Source organism: Rhinatrema bivittatum, chromosome 9, assembly GCF_901001135.1.
Source record: "Rhinatrema bivittatum chromosome 9, aRhiBiv1.1, whole genome shotgun sequence".
Lineage (NCBI taxonomy): Eukaryota > Metazoa > Chordata > Amphibia > Gymnophiona > Rhinatrematidae > Rhinatrema > Rhinatrema bivittatum.
In genome coordinates, this window is record NC_042623.1 from 128565214 (window position 1) to 128589377 (window position 24164).

At 43.4% G+C, this 24164-nt stretch overlaps 2 protein-coding genes across 2 annotated transcripts in view; one reads left to right on the forward strand and one right to left on the reverse strand.

Moving 5' to 3' along the window:
* N6AMT1 (N-6 adenine-specific DNA methyltransferase 1) overlaps positions 1-5826 on the forward strand; it is an 82348-nt gene extending 76522 nt beyond the window's left edge. The window contains exon 7 of the mRNA XM_029616053.1: positions 5196-5826. Coding sequence (XP_029471913.1) covers positions 5196-5302 — 107 coding nt within the window. The 3' untranslated portion in view covers positions 5303-5826. The remainder of the gene's footprint in view (positions 1-5195) is intronic.
* A 14093-nt stretch (positions 5827-19919) lies between these two features.
* Positions 19920-24154, reverse strand: LOC115098934. The gene is made up of 2 exons (XM_029616062.1): positions 22772-24154; positions 19920-20705 (listed from the first exon to the last, which is right to left on the reverse strand). The coding sequence occupies exons 1-2, from the start codon at positions 23052-23054 to the stop codon at positions 20359-20361; spliced, it is 630 nt and encodes a 209-aa protein (XP_029471922.1). The 5' UTR covers positions 23055-24154; the 3' UTR covers positions 19920-20358.
* Positions 24155-24164: the final 10 nt, after the last annotated feature.

Below are 24164 nucleotides of genomic sequence, written 5' to 3' on the forward strand. Positions count from 1 at the left end.
TGAAATTTTGAAAGAAAAATCTGCCTCGACAATTCTTGGCGACCAGAGAAGAGCGGAGGAAATATCCAGCTCTTCGGTGAACCCGGAAGTGCAGGGTTCCAGGAGCCAAAATGAAGAGGCACAACAATGCCGAGACAATCTTGGAGAGGGCCCAGTAGAGGTAGGAACGGATGACTATAAAATAAGAGTTTTATGTAATTCCCCCACTCATAACTCCACAAAAAATAACCTTAGAGGAAATTTGGAACATGCTGATAGCCATGCATAAATTTATAAATAATCTAACCACGACAGTGCAAGAGGCCATTAATAAAACTCAGAATTTGGAAAGTAAAATGGAAAACATGGAAACATCGGTAAAAGTAATAGAGGGGAAAATAGAAGGTATGGAAAAATTCAAAATAACCTTATAAAATCTGTAAAAATCAATTGAATGTACGTCCCCTTTTAACTTTCACTTTAGAACGGATGCATCGATGGTGGTCTTTACCCTTATCCTTGGGAGGTCGTATTAATCTTTTTAAGATGATTATCCTGCCCAAATGGCTTTGTTTTTCAAAACTTGGTGCTTAATTTAAAGCTTAAAGACATTAGACGCGTGGAAAGTGGTATGCGCGGGTTCTTTTGGCATGGGAAAAAATCTAGAGTGGCTCTACGTCATTTACAGAGTAAGTGGGGGTTTGGGGGTCTCAGTGTTCCCAATCTACGTTTATATAATTGGGCAAGTAATTTACGGGTGGTTCGGGAGTGGCTGTTGGGAAAGAGCTTTTATACATATCTAGCGGCAGACCATACGATCCTGGGCACCCGTTACTTGAGGTTTGTTTTACAGACCACTTGGGATAAATTGAATCTGCCGGAGCCGTTGGCGAGGTTGATTTCCCCGATTCGGAGGGCATGGCTACGTTTATTAAAGTTATTGAAGCTTCCTCAGGGCTGCGCATATTTTCTACCTTTGCAAGGCAACACTGATTTCTCCCTGGTACAACCTCCATAGTTTTCCAGAGCTGGGCAGCCCTTGGGATTACGCAAGTGGGTCATGTTTTTTATGATATGGGCCAATTGCTTACTCTTCAACAATTGGCTGCACGCTATAGTTTGAAGCCTATATCTGTTTTTGCGTACCTGCAGCTTTCCCATTACATTAAATCACTTCCGAGGGGCAGTCTGGTACCAGAGGGGGTTCGGGTGATTGCAGATTGTTTTCTGCTGGAACGGACCCGAGTACCCTCCCTTTCGCACTATCACAATCAGTTGCGGAATTTAGTCTATCAAACTCCTTGCTCAGCCTTGGCGGAGCATTGGAATAAGGAGGGGCTGTTTAAGGTTATGGCCACACAATTGGGAACCTGTTTTAGGCGCATTGCCACAGTTTCCTCTACTTCTTATTATCGTGAATTGCAATATAAATTTCTCTGGAGAGCATATGTATCCACTCAGGTGGCATTTTGCTCTGCTCTGGTGCCAGCAGACACGTGTGGGAAATGTAATCAGGAAAGCGGCACTTTATCTCACTTATTTTGGGGCTGCTCTGTCATTCAACATTTCTGGAGATGTATCATATGTTATTTGGTTGGGTTACTGGGTCTCCCCCTCCAAGCCTCTCCTCTTTTGATACTTTTTGAATGTATTCCTTTACTACGTATCCGGGACACTGGGCATCGTATGTTATTCATGAAAGCTTGTTTTGTGGGGAAGAAGTTGATTCTATTACAGTGGAAGGAAGCGACGGCGCCCACTTTCTGGGCCTGGAGGAATCACTGGCATAGTCTGATGCAGATGGAGTGGATGTCGGCCCACACAGATCCAAGACACCGACGACGGTTTCTACAGATATGGGATCCTTACCTTCAGACATTGCCACACAGGGCGCGGAGTTTGCTCCTTAATGACTGATTCCTCTTGCTACTCAGTCTTGATCTTCAATTTAAGGGGTTTGTGAACCTGCATCACAGTATGATTCGATCAGATTGTTGGTTTTTGGGGGGGGGGGGGGGGGGGTAAGGGTGGGCGGTGATCTAGTTGTATTCTGACGTATTAGTGATTGCATTTGTTGTTCTATTTTAGCTTGTTGGATGCTGAAGGACACATATGTCCAACCTGCTGTATGATTATTGTGGATGTATGCAAAATGCAATAAAAATTGTTTATACAAAAAAAAAAATCTGTAAAAATCCATACGGATAAAATGGAAACAATTGAGAATCAGATGAGAAGGGCAAATCTCAGGATTTTAAACTTTCCAAAGACAAAGATGATTACGGCTAATGACTTATTTTAAGAGTTATCTTTTGAATATATTGAAATATCCAGATCAGGCACTGCCTGCAATATCCAAAATATATTATCTGCCTCAACCCTCTGAAGAAATTACCTCATGGCAAGAAAATCAACCGGATTTAAATATGGATTTATCTGAGTTTTTGGAGAAATCCTATGAGTTGATCATCGATACAAGAGCTACTTTGTTAGTTCAGTTTGCTTTTGTGATGGAGAGAGATTCTGTTCTTAGATTATTCTTCCGCTATAAAAAATCAAATTTTTATGGTCAGCAGATCAAAATATTTCCGGACATAGCAAGGAATATCCAACTCAGAAGGAGAAAGTTTATTGCGATGAGGAGGGAGGTAATTGCAAGAGGGACAAAATTTGTACTACGATTTCCTTGTAGATGTTTGATCGTGTATCAAGATTCTAAGTATGTATTTAACGACCCGATCAATTACGCTCTTATTTAGATTCTCACTCCTAAGAATCTGTGGGTTGGTATAATCAAGTAAGCGGGGTGAACTACACTGTATTCAAGTATTAGATTTGTTTATCTTCCTTTTGTATAACTGCTTCCTATACATCTTGGTCTCCCTATATTTTCCTTTAATGTAATGATCAATATTTACAGAATATTATGTTGTCTCTGAGGAATTTTTTCAAGAATGTTTATTTCTGTTCTGAAAATATTGTATATTTCATAATATGTTTAAAAATAAAATAATAAAAAAAAAAATTTCTTGGGATGGGTGGGTTTCCTGGACAGCGGGGAAGTGCAACTTGTGGTGGTGAGAGGGTGGGAATTGGGCCAGGAGGCCTGTGATGGATTTTTTTTCTTTTGTTTTACAGCAGAGCTACTTACCCGGATATCTTTTAAAATATCCGGGTAAATAGCTGGTTATCCGGCCACACAAGGCTGTATAACTTTAGGCCTGCTGTGAAGCAGGCCTAAAGATATGACTACCCAACATTCGGCTAAGTTAGCTGGATAACTCAACCCTTCCCTGGACATCCCCTGGAATGCCCCTTTTATATCTGGCTAAATTATAACTGGATAACTACTCATCTGGCTATAATATGGACCTCATGCTTTTTAAATTTGATTACTAGGTGACTAATGTTAGTGAATGAGCAGCAGCAGGAGTAAAATTAATCACCAAAACTGGTTTTAATTTAATGTTATTTGAAAAAACTAATTAACTCTGCGTTGATCTTTGTCTTGATTAGATTGTAAATTGTATAGGTCAGGGACTAAGGGTTATTTGTATAGCACTGCTTACATTGAGTAGTGCTATAGAAGTGATTAGTAGTAAATGCCAACTTATCCAAACCACTTTGAATATTCAGCTCCCTGTTTTTTTCTTTGTAGTTTTTTGTCTCCCATTCTTATTTCCCTCTTCAATCCCTGTCTACTGTTCCCAGACCCCTGACTCCAATCTGTCCTAAAGTACCTGACCGTTCCATCTCAAGTCCTGCCAACTGATTTATCATCTTTCTTATTGTCTTTCCTCACAATCTTTCATGTCCCTCTATGTAATTTTCTCTTCATATCCCTTTCTGATTTTTATGTATTCTTTTTTTACAGCTCCTGGTTCCCCTTCCTCCCAATGAGAATTGCAGTAACAGGAATGCAATCCTCCATTTAGTGCTGGCTTCCTGCTGCCTCCCGCAGCCTAGTCAGCTGTGCCAGCTTTGTATTCTTTTGTGCAGCCATCTAACCAATAGCTGCTGCAAGAGCAGCACCTGTGGCCTCTATCAAAATGGGGACCCCCTAGGTATCCTCATACTTCCTTCTCTCAGGTTCATATTGGATGCAGATTGGAAGCAGGGATTCAGTATTTAGTTCTGGGTTCAGCTCCGTGGCACTGCATGCAGTCAGAATGGCCAGAGAATATACGCAGGCTAGGCTCTGGCTGTACTTTCATGACTTTTATTAATATTCAATGAAAAAGAAAACAGCTCTGAACTCCTTTGCAGTTTACAACAAAAAACATAACACTTAACATTCTCTCAATGTTCCTTCATTCCTGGGACCTCCTATTCCTTCCTGGACCTGGCTAGATATACACCTTCCCAGTAGGCTCCACCCAACCCATGATTCCCTGTAGTCTGAAGCTTAAGGTGGACTAGACCAGAAGTCTGGATCCGGTCCTTTAGAGTTTTCTGGGGTTTTCTTGTGTTTATTCCTTCACAAGCTCTTAGAGGCAATGGGACAAGTAGAATAACAGAGAGATGTTTGTATGTACAGTCTATTTATCAGGTGTCTAATCTGGCATTATTTTCTTCCTGATAGAGAGACAAATGTGATTACACATAGCAAAGCACCTATACTTATAATTAGCCTGCAAATCCTTCATCTTATGAGCTCATGGTCATTTTTAGCACCCTATCTGTACCTGTTGTAAGGTCAGCCAGCTGTGCTGCTTTCCAATGAAAAATTATTTGTTCTTACAAAAACAACACGCTTTTACTTCTTATATCAGAAGAAAGCAACATTTTTCTACTACTGTTTCTCAAGGCCTCTTTGTACTTGTGGAGCATGGATGAATAATTTTCATAAATGACCTCTGAACCATTGCTCAGACCTGGGCCTTATTATGCTAAGATGCTTTGCTACTCTACTTTCTAGGATACTGACAGCCTTGATGGGCACTGCAGATCAAGGGCCCTTTTGGTAATGTGGAGCCGGGTGTAATGTGATTAAGTCACTATAGACTTTGTCTTTGGTGGATGGATAGACTTCCTTGTTAATATTCTTATTTAGCATACCATATAATCATTTTGTAAGATTTGTACCAGTAGGTACTGTAGCCTCGTATTGTCATTTTTAAAGTATTTTGCAAATAGTTTTAGGTAAAGATTTTATGTTTCACCTGGAGAAGTTTATTGAAATTATCAATGCTAAATTTTTGTTTTTTAATTTATAGATGAAATTCTGAAAACAATGAAGAACTGTGGCTTAATGGGGACTGTGGCATCCTCTAGACAAGCAGGAAGAGAAGCTCTCGCTGTTCTGAAATTCTGGAAATCCTGACAAATATGTTGATTTATTTTTGTAACTCTTTATTTTCAAAACAATTTACAACTGATTCACAAGGAAGAAGTAGCATTCCATTGCAATTATAAAACTGATTTCCTTTACTTGTTATATATATCAGGCACACTATAATGGCATCTTCCAAGTCCAGTATACTTCTCAAACTTGGTTGTATCCCGCAAGTCTGTCTGTGAGAGAATGTGCATCCATTGATGCTATTTCCACATTTACACCCCTCCAGTGGTCCAGTTATGATGTCTCTTTCCAGAAAAATGTATAGTTATTCTTGCTCTATCCAGTAAATGTGAAATCAGTAATCTTGTATGCTTAGCAATCACATGAAATTCCCATCTGCCTAGCAGGCATAGCTGAGCAGACAGCTCAAAAATAAAGACCAGTGATTGATCTTAGGTAAGAACATAAGAAAATGCCATACTGGGTCAGACCAAGGGTCCATCAAGCCCAGCATCCTGTTTCCAACAGTGGCCAATCCAGGCCATAAGAACCTGGCAAGTACCCAAAAACTAAGTCTTCCATGTTACCATTGCTAATTATTTATTTATTTATTTAGAATTTTTATATACCGACATTCTCGATACAAAATATCAAATCAAATCGGTTTCCATTATAACAAAACAGTCGTGGTTGAGGCGTTACATTAAACAAGGTGTCTGAACATTTAAACACGGTGTCTGAACAAAAGTATTACATAGAAATAAATGAATCCTTGAACAATGTTAAAAGATGAACCAAAATGAGTAGAATAAATAAGTAGGATAAAATAGGGTAAAAAGTAAAATTCGTTAAAATTAATTAAGATTAAAATTAAGTAAAATTAGTACATGGAACAGCGACCAATGTAGATGGGTGTAACATAAGCTAGTGCATCTGCTAGCGTATCTTTCGTGGCATATGTACTGTCTTGATCTGGCATCAGTGGAATGGCAGTGGCAATTGCAGTGGCTATTCTCTAAGTGAACTTAATAGCAGGTAATGGACTTCTCCAAGAACTTATCCAATCCTTTTTTAAACACAGCTATACTAACTGCACTAACCACATCCTCTGGCAACAAATTCCAGAGTTTAATTGTGCGTTGAGTAAAAAAGAACTTTCACCGATTAGTTTTAAATGTGCCCCATGCTAACTTCATGGAGTGCCCCCTAGTCTTTCTACTATCCGAAAGAGTAAATAACCGATTCACACCTACCCGTTCTAGACCTCTCATGATTTTAAACACCTCTATCATATCCCCCCTCAGCCATCTCTTCTCCAAGCTGAAAAGTCCTAACCTCTTTAGTCTTTCCTCATAGGGGAGCTGTTCCATTCCCCTTATCATTTTGGTAGCCCTTCTCTGTACCTTCTCCATCGCAATTATATCTTTTTTGAGATGCGGCGACCAGAATTGTACACAGTATTCAAGGTGCGGTCTCACCATGGAGCGATACAGAGGCATTATGACATTTTCCGTTTTATTCACCATTCCCTTTCTAATAATTCCCAACATTCTGTTTGCTTTTTTGACTGCCGCAGCACACTGAACCGACGATTTCAATGTGTTATCCACTATGACACCTAGATCTCTTTCTTGGGTTGTAGCACCTAATATGGAACCCAACATTGTGTAATTATAGCATGGGTTATTTTTCCCTAAATGCATCACCTTGCACTTATCCACATTAAATTTCATCTGCCATTTGGATGCCCAATTTTCCAGTCTCACAAGGTCTTCCTGCAATTTATCACAATCCGCTTGTGATTTAACTACTCTGAATAATTTTGTGTCATCTGCAAATTTGATTATCTCACTCGTCGTATTTCTTTCCAGATCATTTATAAATATATTGAAAAGTAAGGGTCCCAATACAGATCCCTGAGACACTCCACTGTCCACTCCCTTCCACTGAGAAAATTGTCCATTTAATCCTACTCTCTGTTTCCTGTCTTTTAGCCAGTTTGCAATCCATGAAAGGACATCGCCACCTATCCCATGACTTTTTACTTTTCCTAGAAGCCTCTTATGAGGAACTTTGTCAAACGCCTTCTGAAAATCCAAGTATACTATATCTACCAGTTCACCTTTATCCACATGTTTATTAATTCCTTCAAAAAAGTGAAGCAGATTTGTGAGGCAAGACTTGCTCTGGGTAAAGCCATGCTGACTTTGTTCCATTAAACCATGTCTTTCTATATGTTCTGTGATTTTGATGTTTAGTACACTTTCCACTATTTTTCCTGGCACTGAAGTCAGGATAACCGGTCTGTAGTTTCCCGGATCACCCCTGGAGCACTTTTTAAATATTGGGGTTACATTTGCTATCCTCCAGTCTTCAGGTACAATGGATGACTTCAATGATAAGTTACAAATTTTTACTAATAGGTCTGAAATTTCATTTTTTAGTTCCTTCAGAACTCTGGGGTGTATACCATCCGGTCCGGGTGATTTACTACTCTTCAGTTTGTCAATCAGGCATACCACATCTTCTAGGTTCACTGTGATTTGATTCAGTCCATCTGAATCATTACCCATGAAAACCTTCTCCATTATGGGTACCTCCCCAACATCCTCTTCAATAAACACCGAAGCAAAGAAATCATTTAATCTTTCCGCGATGGCCTTATCTTCTCTAAGTGCCCCTTTAACCCCTCAATCATCTAACGGTCCAACTGACTCCCTCACAGGCTTTCTGCTTCGGATATATTTTAAAAAGTTTTTACTGTGAGTTTTTGCCTCTACAGCCAACTTCTTTTCAAATTCTCTCTTAGCCTGTCTTATCAATGTCTTACATTTAACTTGCCAATATTTATGCTTTATCCTATTTTCTTCTGTTGGATCCTTCTTCCAATTTTTGAATGAAGATCTTTTGGCTAAAATAGCTTCTTTCACCTCCCCTTTTAACCATGCCGGTAATCGTTTTGCCTTCTTTCCACCTTTCTTAATGTGTGGAATACATCTGGACTGTGCTTCTAGAATGGTATTTTTTAACAATGACCACGCCTCTTGGACATTTTTTACTTTTGTAGCTGCTCCTTTCAGTTTTTTTCTAACTATTTCTCATTTTATCAAAGTTTCCCTTTTGAAAGTTTAGCACGAGAGCCTTGGATTTGCACACTGTTCCTCTTCCAGTCATTAAATAAAATTTGATCATATTATGATCACTATTGCCAAGCGGCCCCACCACTGTTACCTCTCTCACCAAGTCCTGTGCTCCACTGAGAATTAGATCTAAAATTGCTCCCTCTCTCGTCCTTCTGTACATCCATCCAGATCCCTTCTAAACACATTCCCATCACATGTGTAAATATGAGACTTGCATCCTGCAACTTCTCCAACACAATGGACTTAAACTACTAAATTTACAAAAGTAAGGTAAATATCTAAGTTCTGTGTAAAAGTTTATTCATTAATTCTCTGTTTTTATTGCATAGTGAAAGCTTCTAGATCAGAGCTTTCCAAACTTTTCAAGTTGGTGACACACTTTTTAGACAAACATAATTTCACGACACGGTAATTCAGTCTACTAGTAAACCAGAGGTTAAAGGTTAAACGAACGAAACATATTTTGACAATTTATGTATGTTTCCTTAAATATATACATAAATAAAATGTTTCACGACACAACCTATCTCATGAAAACCTTAAATTTATATTAAAAATATATATTCCAAGATTCATGTTATTGTTATAATTTATGAGAAACAATAATAAAACAAATTGTCTATCCCCCACACACTCATCTCTCTCCTCCCCCCAGTACATGTCTGGCCCCCACACACTCATATCTCTCCCCCTCAAGCACATGTCTGTCCCCCCAGCACGTTTGCCCCCCACTCACTCATCTCTCTCCCCCCAGCACATGTCTGGCCCCCACACATGTACCTCGTCTTTTTGATTGTTGCCAGTTAAGTGCTTCACTCCCTTCCATGATCACCAGACACTGCTGCTTGCAGTCAGTACTCCTCATGGCCAGGCCTCATCGGCAGCAGCAGCCAATGCAAGGATGGCTGGGCTCGTTCCACCCACCAAGCACCCCAAAAAAACGCGATTGACAGCAAAAATCACCCAATAATAAGCAACCCATAAACTGAAAAAAAAAAGTGAATCTCTAGAAAAAAAAAAGCCCAAACTCGCATCAGATTTGACCGGGCTTGCGCGACACACCTGCACACTGCAGGCGACACACTAACGTGTCCCGACACACAGTTTGGAAAGCTCTGTTCTAGATAGTGCACCTTATGTCATTCTAGTCTTCAGAAAAAATTTAAGTTCCATCTGTTTCTCTCAGAAACACTTGTTTCAGTTTTTTGCCCTTCCTCACATAAACAACAATAAACCTGTAAACTTTCATAGTTTATTTTTGATCGTATTTTTTGCTCCATAAGACGCACCTGACCATAAGACGCACCTAGGATTCAGAGGGGGAAAATAAAAAAAAAAAAATTTTGTGCTAAACCGGCTCTGCGTCTGGGCGTCTTATAGAGCAAATTAGGGGAGTGCATAGCTTTTTTTTTTTTCTCCCCATTTTGTTTTCGGGTCTGGGGAGGGCCATTTCGGTCCACTCCTCAGATCAGAAAACTTTTCTTTCTCTGTGAACCCCTCCCCCCCAAAAAATCCCCATCCCAACCCTTTAAATTAATTAACAACCCCCACCCTCCTGACCCACCTCCCAAGACCTGCCGACTTAATTTACTACAACCCCCCACCCTTCTGACCCCCCCAAGACCTGCCGACTTAATTTACTACAACCCCCCACCCTCCTAACCCCCCCAAGACCTGCCAAACGTCCCTGGTGGTCCAGCGGGGGTCCAGGAGCGGTCCGAGAGCGATCTCCTGGGCTTGGGCCGTCGGCTGCCAGTAATCAAAATGGCACCAACGGTCCTTTGCCCTCATTATGTCACTGGGACCGACCAATGGCAGCGGTAGTCCCTGTGACATAGTAAGGGCAAAGGGCCGTCGGCTGCCAGTAATCAAAATGGCGCCGACGGCCCTTTGCCCTCACTATGTCACTGGGACCGACTGCTGCTATTGGTCGGTCTCAGTGACATAGTGAGGGCAAAGGGCCGTCGGCGCCATTTTGTTTACGGCAGCCGACGGCCGAAGCCGAGGAGATCGTTCCCGGACCGCTCCTGGACCCCCGCTGGACCACCAGGGACGTTTGGCAGGTCTTGGGGGGGTCAGGAGGGTGGGGGGTTGTAGTAAATTAAGTTAGCAGGTCTTGGGGGAGTCGGGGGGGGGGGGGGGGTGGTTTGTTAGATTTTTAGTTTTTTTTTTATATTCGCTCCATAAGACGCACATACATTTCCCCCCCACTTTTGGGGGGAAAAATGTGTGTCTTATGGAGCGAAAAATACGGTAACTACCTTTCTTTTAATAAATTAAAGCAGTGAACATCATAAAAATATACCAAAATCCCTTCTAGTGAGAGTTATTTCCATCCTGTTTTTAGCTAGTAATGACCTAATCTCTCCCCTGTTTCTAAATATATCCCTACACAGATATATCCTTACAGAGCTGCAGAAAAAGATAATGAGTATGAGTTGGTATTCCAAATTCTTCTGTCAACTCAGTAAATTACTGAAAATTATTTCCTCAGCATACTGTTTCAGAAATCAAAGTCCTTTGTTGTACTAACTCTGTGCATCCAGAGAAAAGGTGGCCAATGACAACTGAGAGTTATTAGAGGTGAAATAGGAGAAAAATTCTTGTGTTCCTTTTTGAAGTTTGAGAGTTAGTGCATGTTCATAAAGAATGTATTGTAATTGGATTACTCCTGCAAATTCTGGATAGTATCAACCCTGATTGATAACAAGAATCCAGTGGGAGCACTGAGAGCAGAGGATCACCTTGCTAGTGGCTGAAAGGAATCAGTAAGTTTTGCTTGGGAAGTTTTCTTTTTTAAAAGTATGGGGCAAAGTTAACTATTGGGGAATATTATTTAGTGTGTTTGTGCTTTTAATAGTAAGGCAGCGAATAAACAGAAATTAGACTGTATTTTTAAATAGTCAGTCAGTAAGGCAGCTAATAAGCAGAAGTTAGAGTGTTTGTATAAAAAAAAAACCAGTAGCCAGAAGCTAGAAATTAGCTAGGAGCAGTGTATACCTAAGTAAAAAGGTTGAAAAGTAAAGTTAAGTTACTCACCTTGGAAAGGTGTTAAAGTAGTGTGATTTGGTTTGATTAGGTACCAACATTTGTTAATCAAGAGAGCAGTGAGTCACTCTGGCTGACTAACTGAAGTGTTATGGTTGTGAGATTTGTTATGTGTGCCATCCGCGGCAGACCCGCAGCATGGCCCCCTCACCTTCCCACAGGGACTCCAGCCTCTGGTTCATCCTCGCTGGCGGCAGTGGGCCGCCAGCTCCATCCTCTGGCCTCCCCCGGTGCCTCCAGCTCTGCTACAGTCCCCGGCATTCCCGGTCATGCTGCCACTGCTCATCGGGCATCTCTGCGTGGCCTGCGGAGAGACGCCACTACTCGCACCACGCCCATCGCTGATCCTTTAGGGACCGCGGCGGGAACCTAGCCGCAGCCCTGGATGATGACGTCAACTTATCCATAGTATTTAAGCTCGGGCTTCGCTCCCTAGCGTTGCCTTTGCAACAGGTCTCCTCGCTGGTCGAGTACTCGTTGCTACTTAGAGATTCGTCTCATTCCTACGTTCCTGTTCCTCATTGTTCCTGGTTCCTGTCTCTTCGTTCCCGCCCTGCTTATGCTTCAGATTGACTACAAGGACTTTGACTTTGCTTTGCTCGACGTTGCCATTGACTATTTCCAGACCCAGACCTCTGCTTCTCCTGACTACGCTACAGCCTTTCTCCAGACCCAGACCTCTGCTTCGCCTGACTATGCTACAGCCTATCTCCAGACCCAGACCTTTGCTTCACCTGACTATGCTACAGCCTGTCTCCAGACTCAGACCTTTGCTTCATCTGACTACGCTATTGACTCTCTCCGTGATCAGACCTCAGCTTTGCTTGACTACGCTATTGACTCTCTCCGTGATCAGACCTCAGCTTTGCTTGACTACGTTCTTGACCATCTCCGTGATCAGACCTCAGCCTTGCTTGCCACTGCCTCTGGATCACCGCCAGCCCTGACTCAAGCCTGCCATTGGACGCCTCTTCTGCCTACTCCCTGGAAGTGGATTCATCAGGCTTTGGCCTATCTTTGCTCAAGCGCCCCCTGTCTGCCTTCGTTCCATTGGAGTCCAAGTTTCTAGGACATTATCCAGTCGAAGTAAGACTGTACCATCTCTCGCCTGCTGTCTCTGAGCTGAACCAACTTCTCCTGCAACTATACACAGAGGCCCACCTAAGTCCTGCCGGCCCCGGCACCCAAAGGTTCAACCAGCGGGGAACGAGGGCTGATATAGGTGAAGCTCCAGTGGCCTCTGCCTATCAGCCCACTCCACCTGCCGATGGTGGGGACCCATAGGTCCTTACCTAAGGGTTGCGTCAACCCCACCTCGGCCTAAGGGAGCACCTCAGATGCAACATGATTGATTTGATTAGGTACCATCATTTGTTAATCAGAGCAGCAGTGAGTCACTCAGGACAACTAACTGTAGTGTAAATCTCCAAAGGGATTGTTTTGCACTAATTTACCTTAGAAGCACTATATATATTGCAAGGGAAGAGCTCAGTAACCCCTTCAGGGACATAGTAGCCAAGTCTCATCTTCAGACTGGCAGCCCTGGTGCTGCCTTGGAGGAACAAGGTCTCATGATTGGAGATCATCAACCTGGTTCAGCAGGAAAGGTTCCTGTAGCAAGGGCCTGCTCTCCAGGTAGTGCATTGAACTTTTGCACCGAGGATGTGTCTCCAAGGCCTACTGCCCAGGAGGGGAAGGGTTAGGTCAGTCGTCATAGTTGGTGATTCGTTTTTTAGGAATGTAGACAGCCAGGTAGCGGGTGGACGTGAGGATTGCCTGGTAACATGTCTACCTGGTGTGAAGGTGGCGGACCTCACACTTCACTTAGATAGGATTTTAGAAGTGCTGGGGAGAAGCCGGCTGTCTTGGTATATGTAGGCACCACTGACATAGGAAAATGTGGGAGGGAGGCTCTGGAAGCCAAATTTAGGCTCTTAGAAAGCTTAAATCCAGAACCTTCAGGGTAGCATTCTCTGAAATGCTCCCTGTTCCACGCGCAGGTCCCCAGAGGCAGACAGAGCTCCGGAGTCTCAATGCGTGGATGAGACGATAGTGCAAGGAAGAGGGATTCAGTTTTGTAAGGAACTGGGGCGCCTTTTGGGGAAGGGGGAGTCTTTCAAAGGGATGGGCTCCACCTTACCCAGGGTGGAACCAGACTGCTGGCGCTAACCTTTAAAAAGGAGATAGAGCAGCTTTTAAACTAGAACAAAGGGGAAAGCCGACAGTCGCTCAGCAGCACATGGTTCGGTGAGAGGTATCTTCAAAGGATACTAATGATATATTAGTATTAGGGCATCCCAACAGTGAGGGTCCATTAATAAGAAAAGTAGTCCAAGTGCCTGTAACTAAAAACTCACCTGAGCTAAAAAAAATTCTAACTTATCCCTATCAATTAAAAAGCAGAATGAAAATACAAACAAAAACCAAACTTTAAATGTTTGTATGCTAATACCAGAAGTCTAAGAAGTAAGATGGGAGAATGTATAGCAGTGAATGTTATCAAAACAAATAACAATATCACCTCTTAATAAGAGATAATTTTTTTAGAATGTTTGAAAGATTTCACCAAAACTGTTTTGGATCTACCTGAGATCTCAGCGATATTGTCTATATGTTAACCGGCTTTTTCAAAAGGACAATAGCTGAAAAAAGCTTTTAGGATAGTAGGAACGATTCATATATTGTATTTAAACACCACCATCCCGGTGTTATTCAATGATTTTAATCATTAACGTTCCTTCCTCCATTCATTTTATTTTTGAGCGTGAATAAGTGAAATTGTGTGTTAATCTCGTTGCAAAAAAGATTTTTTAAAAAAGCTTTCAATGTCCAAAATGCATAATAAACTTCTCAATAGACATTTGTCAGTGATCGCGTACTATGTTTGTGAGGAAACAAGGTCTCAACTTTTTTCATTAGAAGCAGTATAAAACATTATCACAATTTTCTATGTAAAAGATCTTCCGGGTAAACAAACTCCCAACTTATCTGAAGCAGAAAACCTGTGAGGGAGTCAGTTGGACCATTAGATGATCGAGGGGTTAAAGGGGCACTTAGAGAAGATAAGGCCATCGTGGAAAGATTAAACAATTTCTTTGCTTCGGTGTTTACTGAAGAGGATGTTGGAGGGGGAGCCAAAAGCTTCCTTGTGGATCCTTCCTTCCTTCTGAAGGTAGTCTCCTCCTTTCATTTGAATCAATCAGGAAACAGAGAGTAGGATTAAATGGACAATTTTCTCAGTGGAAGAGAGTGGTCAGTGGAGTGCCTCAGGGATCTGTATTGGGACCCTTACTTTTCAATATATTTATAAATGATCTGGAAAGAAATACGACGAGTGAGATAATCAAATTTGCAGATGACACAAAATTGTTCAGAGTAGTTAAATCACAAGCAGATTGTGATAAATTGCAGGAAGACCTTGTGAGACTGGAAAATTGGGCATCCAAATGGCAGATGAAATTTAATGTGGATAAGTGCAAGGTGATGCATATAGGGAAAAATAACCCATGCTATAATTACCCAATGTTGGGTTCCTTATTAGGTGCTACAACCCAAGAAAGAGATCTAGGTGTCATAGAGGATAACACATTGAAATCGTCGGTTCAGTGTGCTGAGGCAGTCAAAAAAGCAAACAGAATGTTGGGAATTATTAGAAAGGGAATGGTGAATAAAACGGAAAATGTCATAATGCCTCTGTATCGCTCCATGGTGAGACCGCACCTTGAATACTGTGTACAATTCTGGTCGCCGCATCTCAAAAAAGATATAATTGCGATGGAGAAAGTACAGAGAAGGGCTACCAAAATGATAAGGGGAATGGAACAGCTCCCCTATGAGGAAAGACTAAAGAGGTTAGGACTTTTCAGCTTGGAGAAGAGACGGCTGAGGGGGGATATGATAGAGATGTTTAAAATTATGAGAGGTCTAGAACGGGTAGATGTGAATCTGTTATTTACTCTTTCGGATAATAGAAAGACTAGGGGGCACTCCATGAAGTTAGCATGGGGCACATTTAAAACTAATCGGAGAAAGTTCTTTTTTACTCAATGCACAATTAAAATCTGGAATTTGTTGCCAGAGGATGTGGTTAGTGCAGGTAGTATAGCTGTGTTTAAAAAAGGATTGGATAAGTTCTTGGAGGAGAAGTCCATTACCTGCTATTAAGTTCACTTAAGGGTAGATTTTAAAAAATTGCGCGATCGCGTACTTTTGTTTGCGCACCAGGCGCAAACAAAAGTACGCTGGATTTTATAAGATACGCGCGTATCTTATAAAATCCGGGGTCGGCGCGTGCAAGGGGGTGCACATTTGTGCAACCTGCGCGCGCCGAGCCCAGCGCGCGCTGCCTGTTCCCTCCAAGGCCGCTCCCTTTGTTCCATTAAACCATGTCTTTCTATATGTTCTGTGATTTTGATGTTTAGAACACTTTCCACTATTTTTCCTGGCACTGAAGTAAGGCTAACCGGTCTGTAGTTTCCCGGATCGCACCTGGAGCCCTTTTTAAATATTGGGGTTACATTAGCTATCCTCCAGCGTTCAGGTACACTTGTTATACTCCTGTAATGTATACTCTTATGTTTTAGTTATGTACGTTATAATGTATTGATCACCCCTTGTTTTATGTAAACCGACATGATACGAACTCCCGTGAATGCCGGTATAGAAAAACACAAATAAATAAAATAAAAAATAAGGTACAATGGATGATTTTAATGATAGGTTACAGATTTTTTACTACTAGGTCTGAAATTTCATTTTTGAGTTCCTTCAGAACTCTGGGATATATACCATCCGGTCCAGGTGATTTACTACTCTTCAGTTTGTCAATCATGCCTACCACATCTTCTAGGTTCACCGTGATTTGGTTCAGTCCATCTGAATCATTACCATTGAAAACCTTCTCCAGTACAGGTACCTCCCCAACATCCTCTTCAGTAAACACCGAAGAAAAGAAATCATTTAATCTTTCCGCGATGGCTTTATCTTCTCTAAGTGCCCCTTTAACCCCTTGATCATCTAACAGTCCAGCTGACTCCCTCACAGGCTTTCTGCTTCCGATATATTTAAAAAAGTTTTTCCTGTGAGTTTTTGCCTGTACAGCCAACTTCTTTTCAAATTCTCTCTTAGCCTGTTTTATCAATGTCTTACATTTAACTTGCCAACGCTTATGCATTATCCTATTTTCTTCTGTTGGATCCTTCTTCCAATTTTTGAATGAAGATCTTTTGGCTAAAATAGCTTCTTTCACCTCCCCTTTTAACCATGCTGGTAATCATTTTGCCTTCTTTCCATCTTTTTTAATGTGTGGAATACATCTGGACTGGGCTTCTAGGATGGTATTTTTTTACAATGACCACACCTCTTGCACACTTTTTACCTTTGTAGCTGCTCCTTTCAGGTTTTTTCTATCAATTTTTCTAATTTTATCAAAGTTTCCCTTTTGAAAGTTTAGCACAAGAGCCGTGGATTTGCTTACTGTCCCCCTTCCAGTCATTAAATCAAATTTGATCATATTATCTCTATTGCCAAGTGGCCCCACCACCGTTACCTCTCTCACCAAATCCTGTGCTCCACTGAGAATTAGATTTAAAATTGTTCCCTCTCTTGTCGGTTCCTGAACCAATTGCTCCATAAAAATGTCATTTATTCCATCCAGGAACTTTATATCTCTAGCATGTACTGATGATACATTTACCCTGTTGACAGACAGGGATGTATGTGCAGATGGAGTAGATTGTCTTTGCAAAGTGCACCTTCCACTGTTCTGGACACCACCAGTGGCCAAATACAGACATGACAGGGTGACTGACTGACTGACATGACACAAGTCTTTTGTCTATAGATTTTTAGAAAAAAAAGCCAATAATTAATTCTATTAAGAAAAAAAGAAATTCCCCTGCTCTTCTTATCTGGGAACTTTCGATTTACAGTCACCCTGGTATTGTTGTGAATTAGTGGGGGGAGGGGGGCTACACACAGACTTTGTCCTCTCTTTTATATACATTCACACACAAGCTTATTCACACTCTTAAATGCTCACACATACACACTTCTTCCCCTCTGGATGCACAAGCTTCATCCCACGCAGGCAATGGGACTATTTTTTTCTCACAGGGCGTAGGCTGACACTCCTGTTTCTTCTTCTTGGCCTCAGGGGCAAACACTGCTCCTGATCCTTCTGGTTGCAGCAATTGTGCATTCGTCTTCCCATCTTTCCTGGGCCCACACAGGAGGAAAAAACAAAGTCACAATTGTCACAGTCCTGCCACTGTTCTACTGCCTCCAAAACTGTGGCACTCTAGGAAGCTGGCTAGTCTACCTAGTTCTACTGGCCCTGTACTTTTACCATTCACTTCTGTACTACTTCCCACTATTTTCTTCTCACTCCCTTCCTTTGGGGCCGATGCAAAACAACTGCATTGAAAACGGGCACCATATAATATTCAAATTAGGGGTCGCATTGTAAAGGAGGTGCTAAGGTCGCTTGCATGCCCCTAGTGCCTCAACTGCGGGAGCCTGCGAGTGGTCAGCCAGCCGCCGGTTAGGAAAACAGGCACCTAATTTATCGGCCTCCGCTTTCCTAATCGGCGCACAGCCAGGGTTTTGGGAAATGGATGCTTTTACCTGAATGTCCATTTCCTGAACCTGACTGCCTGCACTTTTTTAAAGATTTTGTTCCTCCTTAATATTGCAATGATTTAAGTAGGAGGTTGTACAGAAAAGCAGTATTTTCTGCTTTTCTGTAGAACTTTTGGGAGTGCTCAGCAATTAATGCCTGCTCTAGGCAGGGGTTAATTTTTGAGTGTAAAATTGTGCGTTTTAGATGTACATTTATTTTTTTTTGCATTTTGGGTGATTTCCTAATAGTCTCATCAACATGCATTTGCATGTGATGAGCGCTATTAGTTTCACTGCGCATTGGCCGTGCAATGTGAAGGCACTAATCCCCTTATTGCATATTAACTGCATCCTCTGACACCATAGAACCAACCGATGTGGTTTACAGTAATAACATGCATAAGGGGATTAGGTAGCACCTACACAACCCGTGTCCAACTGTGGGTTAAACAGTGCACTCGGCTGAGCACGCTGTATTGCATCAGCCCCCTTGTATGTGAGTCAGTGAGAAGTAGAGAACGAATGCATGCCTTCTTCCATTACTAATTCATGGTAGTTGGAATGAAGAGGAGAGGGGAAGAATTTCATACCAGTACTCCACTAATGTGACCTCCCAACCCCTTGATCCCCCCAAAATTAAACATGCACACTACACCGGTGCTAACAAGGCATTTTTCTCTAAGTATCTTGCTGCTGTTTTCTTGCCCATTACATCTAGGGATGTTTGTTTTCAGTTTTTATTTTATTTCGACTGGGAATTTCAATCTTATAACAAAACAAAAAAAAATCAGTGGAAAAACACTTTGTTATAACAAGCAGGAGAAAAATCAGTGGAAAATTAATTTGTCCATTGTGTTGTTGTTGCATTGAATTTCCCATGTAAAATAAAAAAAAAACCCTGAAAACTAAGGTCCCTAATTATATCTTATGGAGCCGAGACAAATGTTTCAGAGGCAGTGCGATAATTGAAATGTGGTAAAAATATGTTTTGCCTTCTTGCCAGTAGTCTGCACTGACAGGACTGATTTAAGCATGCTCTGTGTATTTCCACTCCTGCAATCCCGATGCTCATATAACATCAAAGCAATTTTGTACGTCTGAAAAGATTTATGCATATTTTAATGAGGATGAAAACATATTCTGCAGCTTTGAACCAGATTAGCCTTCAATGTTTTATCGCAGGCGTGGCCAACTCTTTCTAAAAAGCCACAAATAAGTCTGAATATGCATGAGATAGATTTGCACGCACTGCATCCATTGTATGCAAATATATACAATGAATGTGCATGATATTTGCATACAGTGGAGGCAGTGTATGCAAATCTGTTATGCATATTTATTGTGGATATCTTGAAAACTAGATCTATTTGTGGTTCTTGAGAACCAGAGTTGGCCACCCTTGCTTTATTATATATTTATTAGCGACTTATTTACCATTATGAGGGCTCCAGGTAAGAATTTATTGAAGCAGGATAGGATTTAAAATATTTGGCCCTCTATCCTGAATAGCTATTAGTCTCTTTTGTAGCCTCCACATTGGGTGAACTGATCCATACGGTAGGTAAAACATAAATACATCTTAAGTAACATAGGGATGGAATACTGCTTGAATCTGTCGCCCCCATTCCCCCAATAACTGCAAACACACACATGAGTGGTATTCAACTTGGCCGCAGTTTAATGTAAACCTTAACCCGAGCCCTCACAACTTAATAACTTTCCAACAACCCCTCCAAACCAGCACCCCCATGTAACATCCCCTTTTCGTCTCATCCATGTCCCTAGTGGTGAAGTGACTTCTTCCCTCCCCAACCCCCCCCCCCCCTCCCCTACTCTGCCTGTAACCCGCAAGAGTAGGATAACTGGAAACTTTGGCCCCATAGTTCTCCGGTGCCCCCGTGCAGCGGCTCCCCCATGCTACACGAGGCCTTTTTTCCCCCCCTCCATTACCCTCATATGAACTGCCCCATAACATACAGCTTTTTGGGCTCGGGTTTACCGCCACAACAAACTGTAAGACATCAGTTTGTCCCCCCACTGCGGCCCAGTTACCACTTCCTAATTTCCTTCTCCAGCCCTTCTTGTAATGAATTATTGAATAGGTCCATGCCTACTTCTGATAAGTGTACTCCGTCCCCAGAAAATAAACCTGCTTCATTCCCCTAAGACCACTGATGCCTGATCGAAAACCCCCCTTCCCAACCCATCCATTTGCCTAATTGTCTATTTAATTTTTTGACTCCCACCCGCCAAATCATCTCGTCCTTATTACGTAACCTAACAATGATATCAGACCACCCTAGCCAGTACCCTGGGGCATCGAATCATGACCTGTGACAGGTCTTTTTTCATGCAAGTTAATAACTCTCTGCATGTTTTGGACCCAATATCATTGCCACCCAAGTGAAAAATTATTAAATTGGGCTCTCCCCACATCTGAATCCTTTCAAACAAAAAGGGCAATAGCTCGTCCCAACCCATACCCCTTTTACTAAACCAGGATATCCGCCACCCGGCTCTGTCAATGTCCAAGTGTTCTCCATACGGACGCTTCATTGCTCGTCTCTGTGCCGGATGAATGTAGGAATGACCCACAATCCAGGCACATCCTTCAAATCTCTTCACCCCCATACGCTCTGCAAGAAAAATTAACAATTAGGAAAAGTAAACATATCGGAGGGTCCGCGGTTAGGTTATTCATTCCCCCCCCCCGTCCTTCCCCTTGTGCGCTCGCCGCATTCCCCTTCTAGCAGAAGCTAGGTCGGACGTAAGACCTAAAAGCCTCCGACTTCCAACGCCCTAAAACTTTGATCTCCGTATCTGACAAACCAGCTTCCGCTGCAGCAGTGGCCGCCCCTATTGGAAACGAATGCGAACTGTAATAACGTGGATCACCACCCGCTTTGTGGATGGCTAAACCTAGCACCTTAGAAAACTGAAATCGTGTAAGGGGAAAAGAGTCCTCATGAATGAAAAAGGGGCCTTCCACATTCAGACGCAACCGCCTATAACCGTGTGCCAGCCGGACCAGGCAAACTGACCGCTGGGCATCGCACAACAATGCGACGACCGCTCCCTTCCCTGTCTGATCTGTTTTAGATCTTGGAATGAATAACCTAACCTCGGACCCTCTGATCTGTACATTTGACTTGAGCATTCCCACTTCCCTAACGGCCCGCCTGGATTGAGCCACTAAACTCGCTAATCCTCATGGCTCCGAAAAAGGCCCAGGAGAAGGCTAATCTGAACATGGAGGTTTCAAACGCGGACCAACATATCTGCGGCAGAACTTCCACTAATGTACATAAGTCAATGTACAGAATAGGCCTCCGTTTATCCTCTTTGTGACCCTGACCTCGTTGCCAACCCCCAAGTACCTTTTTTACCCTAAAACTATTCATCGGATTCGGGCACCCCTGTACCTTTTGGGAAAAAAGCGAAACCCGCTAAATGGGAACGGACCGTTGCAATCGAGCATCCTGCCTGCTTTGCTGCTATTATGAATTGACACAGCTCCCTATCAGACACATTCCTGTTATGGCACCCAATATTGGTTAAGAAACCTGTCACCGCCATTAATTCTGCAGTGTAAGCCTTCCAAGTTGCTGGTGCGACCGAGTTGTGAATCATCTCGCTCTCTTCATCTTCCCATGACGACCCGTACTTCCCTTTGAAACTCTCAGCAGCCATCTGTCCCCACTTGCATTCTGCTGGGAACATCGTGAAAGCGAATCTGTGTATGCATGCCCACCCTCACCCCTTTCCCTCCCCCTTTTAAATTCTTTTTTTTTTTTTTTTATTGTGACTGTCTCTTCCCTGCCGCTGCTCCTTTCGCAATGCCTGTTTGCCCTGCTTGGGGGCACCGGGAAACAGAATGGGCTCCACCACAAGTGGAACACGCGTGCCTAAATTTACATTCAGGAAACAAGCAAGAGGTTCTATTATATCTCCAGCAAACATCCAACCCCCCCAGGGGAAACCCTCATCTCGTTCCCTTTGGTGGTGTTCCCTACGCTCTGCAACTCGCCACCCCTGCCCCTACCTGCTGCACCACTCGCTCCAAAACCTAGATTTACACCCTGCTCCGTTTTAGCAGCGCATTTGTTTGTCATTTGTGTAAGCCATAAGTTTATATCTTGCGTTCCCCAGGACATAAACCGGTTACCTGCCATTTTTTCCCTGAAACGCTCATCATAATTGAGCCACGCCCAGCCCTCATAATCCTTATATGCCCCCAGTATGCTGTCGCAATAAGCCAGTAGCGCCCCATAATGGCCTGGCTGATAGTGACATACCACACTTGCTAAACGAAGGAATCCCCTTATCCAGTTAAGAATATTCTTGGCAACGTTAGGCTCGGCTGAATCCCTCCTTTTTTTCTTTTTCCCTTTCCCACGCCCTCTATTATCAGCCCTGCGCCCAGCCACTAAGCTGAAAATGTTAACATATCTTCTCTTGCGAATTCGCCTGCGCAACCTTCTAGGTACTCCCTCCCATAACTCAGTCAATGTCGCCAGGGCTGGGTGCCCCATATCCTGGCTCAGGCCCAAACCGCTAGCTCTTCTACGCTGTCCCGAGGACCCACTAGCCGAAGAAGAAGAGTCGGATGAGTCCGAACTCTCAGACGAGCTATCACTATGTACCCTCTTCCCTTTCTTTTTCCTCACCACTGTATTGGTCTTATCCGCCACACTGCTTTTACCTGTCCTTCCCTGCAAACCTCCGAAACTGGGTGCTCCATCGCCTGGATCTTGCCTGAAAGACGATGCAGCCTCCTCTCTGCCCGGGCTTTTATCTTGTCGGGACTGCCATCTTTCCCTCCTCAGGAGCTTCGATCGTACATCACCATCCGAACCTGCAACAGTGGAAAAGCCCCCACCAGTATCTTGCCCCGAAAAAACCCAGTCCTCATCGTGTCTCAAACCCTGTTGTTTGGCGTTACCTTTGTAACCACTCACCACCCCTCCCTGAAATCCACCCGACATACTTAACGTGTCCCCTGCACGGCTGCCAGTGCCCGGCAGTCTCCCCTCACCCACACCTCAATCTCTCTCAACCGTCTCCGCTCCCTCTACTTCTGCTCCTGTTCTACTGCATGGGTGCACCCTCCTGCTGCCTCCTAAAGGAGTAAGACCTGCTCTTATTCCCCTCTGCCGCACTACAGTGTTTTTTAGGGCAGAATACCTATGACCGCACTCACCGCATGCCTGCAAGTCTTTTTGACTGGGCTCCTCCCGAAATTTTCTGCCTGACTGGCGGGGGGGGCCTGCGCCCTGCCACGCATGCCTCTGACGTTCAGTCCCCCACGGCCCAGCTTCATGTCCTCCAGAATGAGCAAAACTTCTTTTCAGACTCACTGAAGCTCCTCTGCGCAGGAGCTGCTCTTTCTGCAGCCTGCCTCTGCTTTGCTTAATTGCTGTCTCCAGGAATTCTCTCCTGGTCAGACATTCTGCTCGGTTCAGCTTCCTCCACCCCCTCCCCTGAAGGGGCAGGCAAGGCTGCTTTTCCCAGAGCAGTGGGATCGGGTTGCTCAGTATTGTGAAAGCTGGGGGAAGGGCTGCAGACCTCAACATGTAGCAAAGCAACTGCCGGCTCCTCATCGTGAGGCAGGGGGAGGGCGGGCTCGTTTGTTCTCTGCCTGCGGGCTCGTGCTGAGGAGGACTCTACAGTGGCAGGCACTTCAGGGCCACTTTTCCCGGAGCTGAAGACTTCTCGGGGCGAGTGGCGTGGCAAATCAAAATGGGGGGGGGGGGGGGGTAACCTCCGGGTCAGGACCAGCCTGGGGGGCAGGGGCTGTTCCCCTGCACCCTTTTTTGGGCATCCTGTTATTTTTTTTTTTAAGAGCTCTGACAGGGTGCTGTTTCTACAGAGTGGGATTTCGCAACAAGGCAAGCAGTTACTCCGGTTAGTAAATCAGAATACCATTAAACAGTACCTCAAGCAAAACGACAGACTCCCTCTGCTCGATGGCTCAAATGGCGCCAAGCGCCCTCTGCTGGCCCGTTTTCAAACCCAGGAGCAGTCGTGTCCGACGCTCATAGGTCTGAACAGAACCCGACGTCACACGGTCCGCCTCCCCCTCCCCTTCCCCCCCC

Excerpts from the sequence above, each read along its gene's own strand:
- LOC115098934 (XM_029616062.1), bottom strand. The coding sequence starts at position 23,054 with ATGTCGGGTGGATTTCAGGGAGGGGTGGTGAGTGGTTACAAAGGTAAC. Across the intron at positions 20,706-22,771 it reads AGGTTTGCAGGGAAGGACAG|AGCGTATGGGGGTGAAGAGA; the intron begins GTAAAAGCAGTG and ends TTTTTCTTGCAG.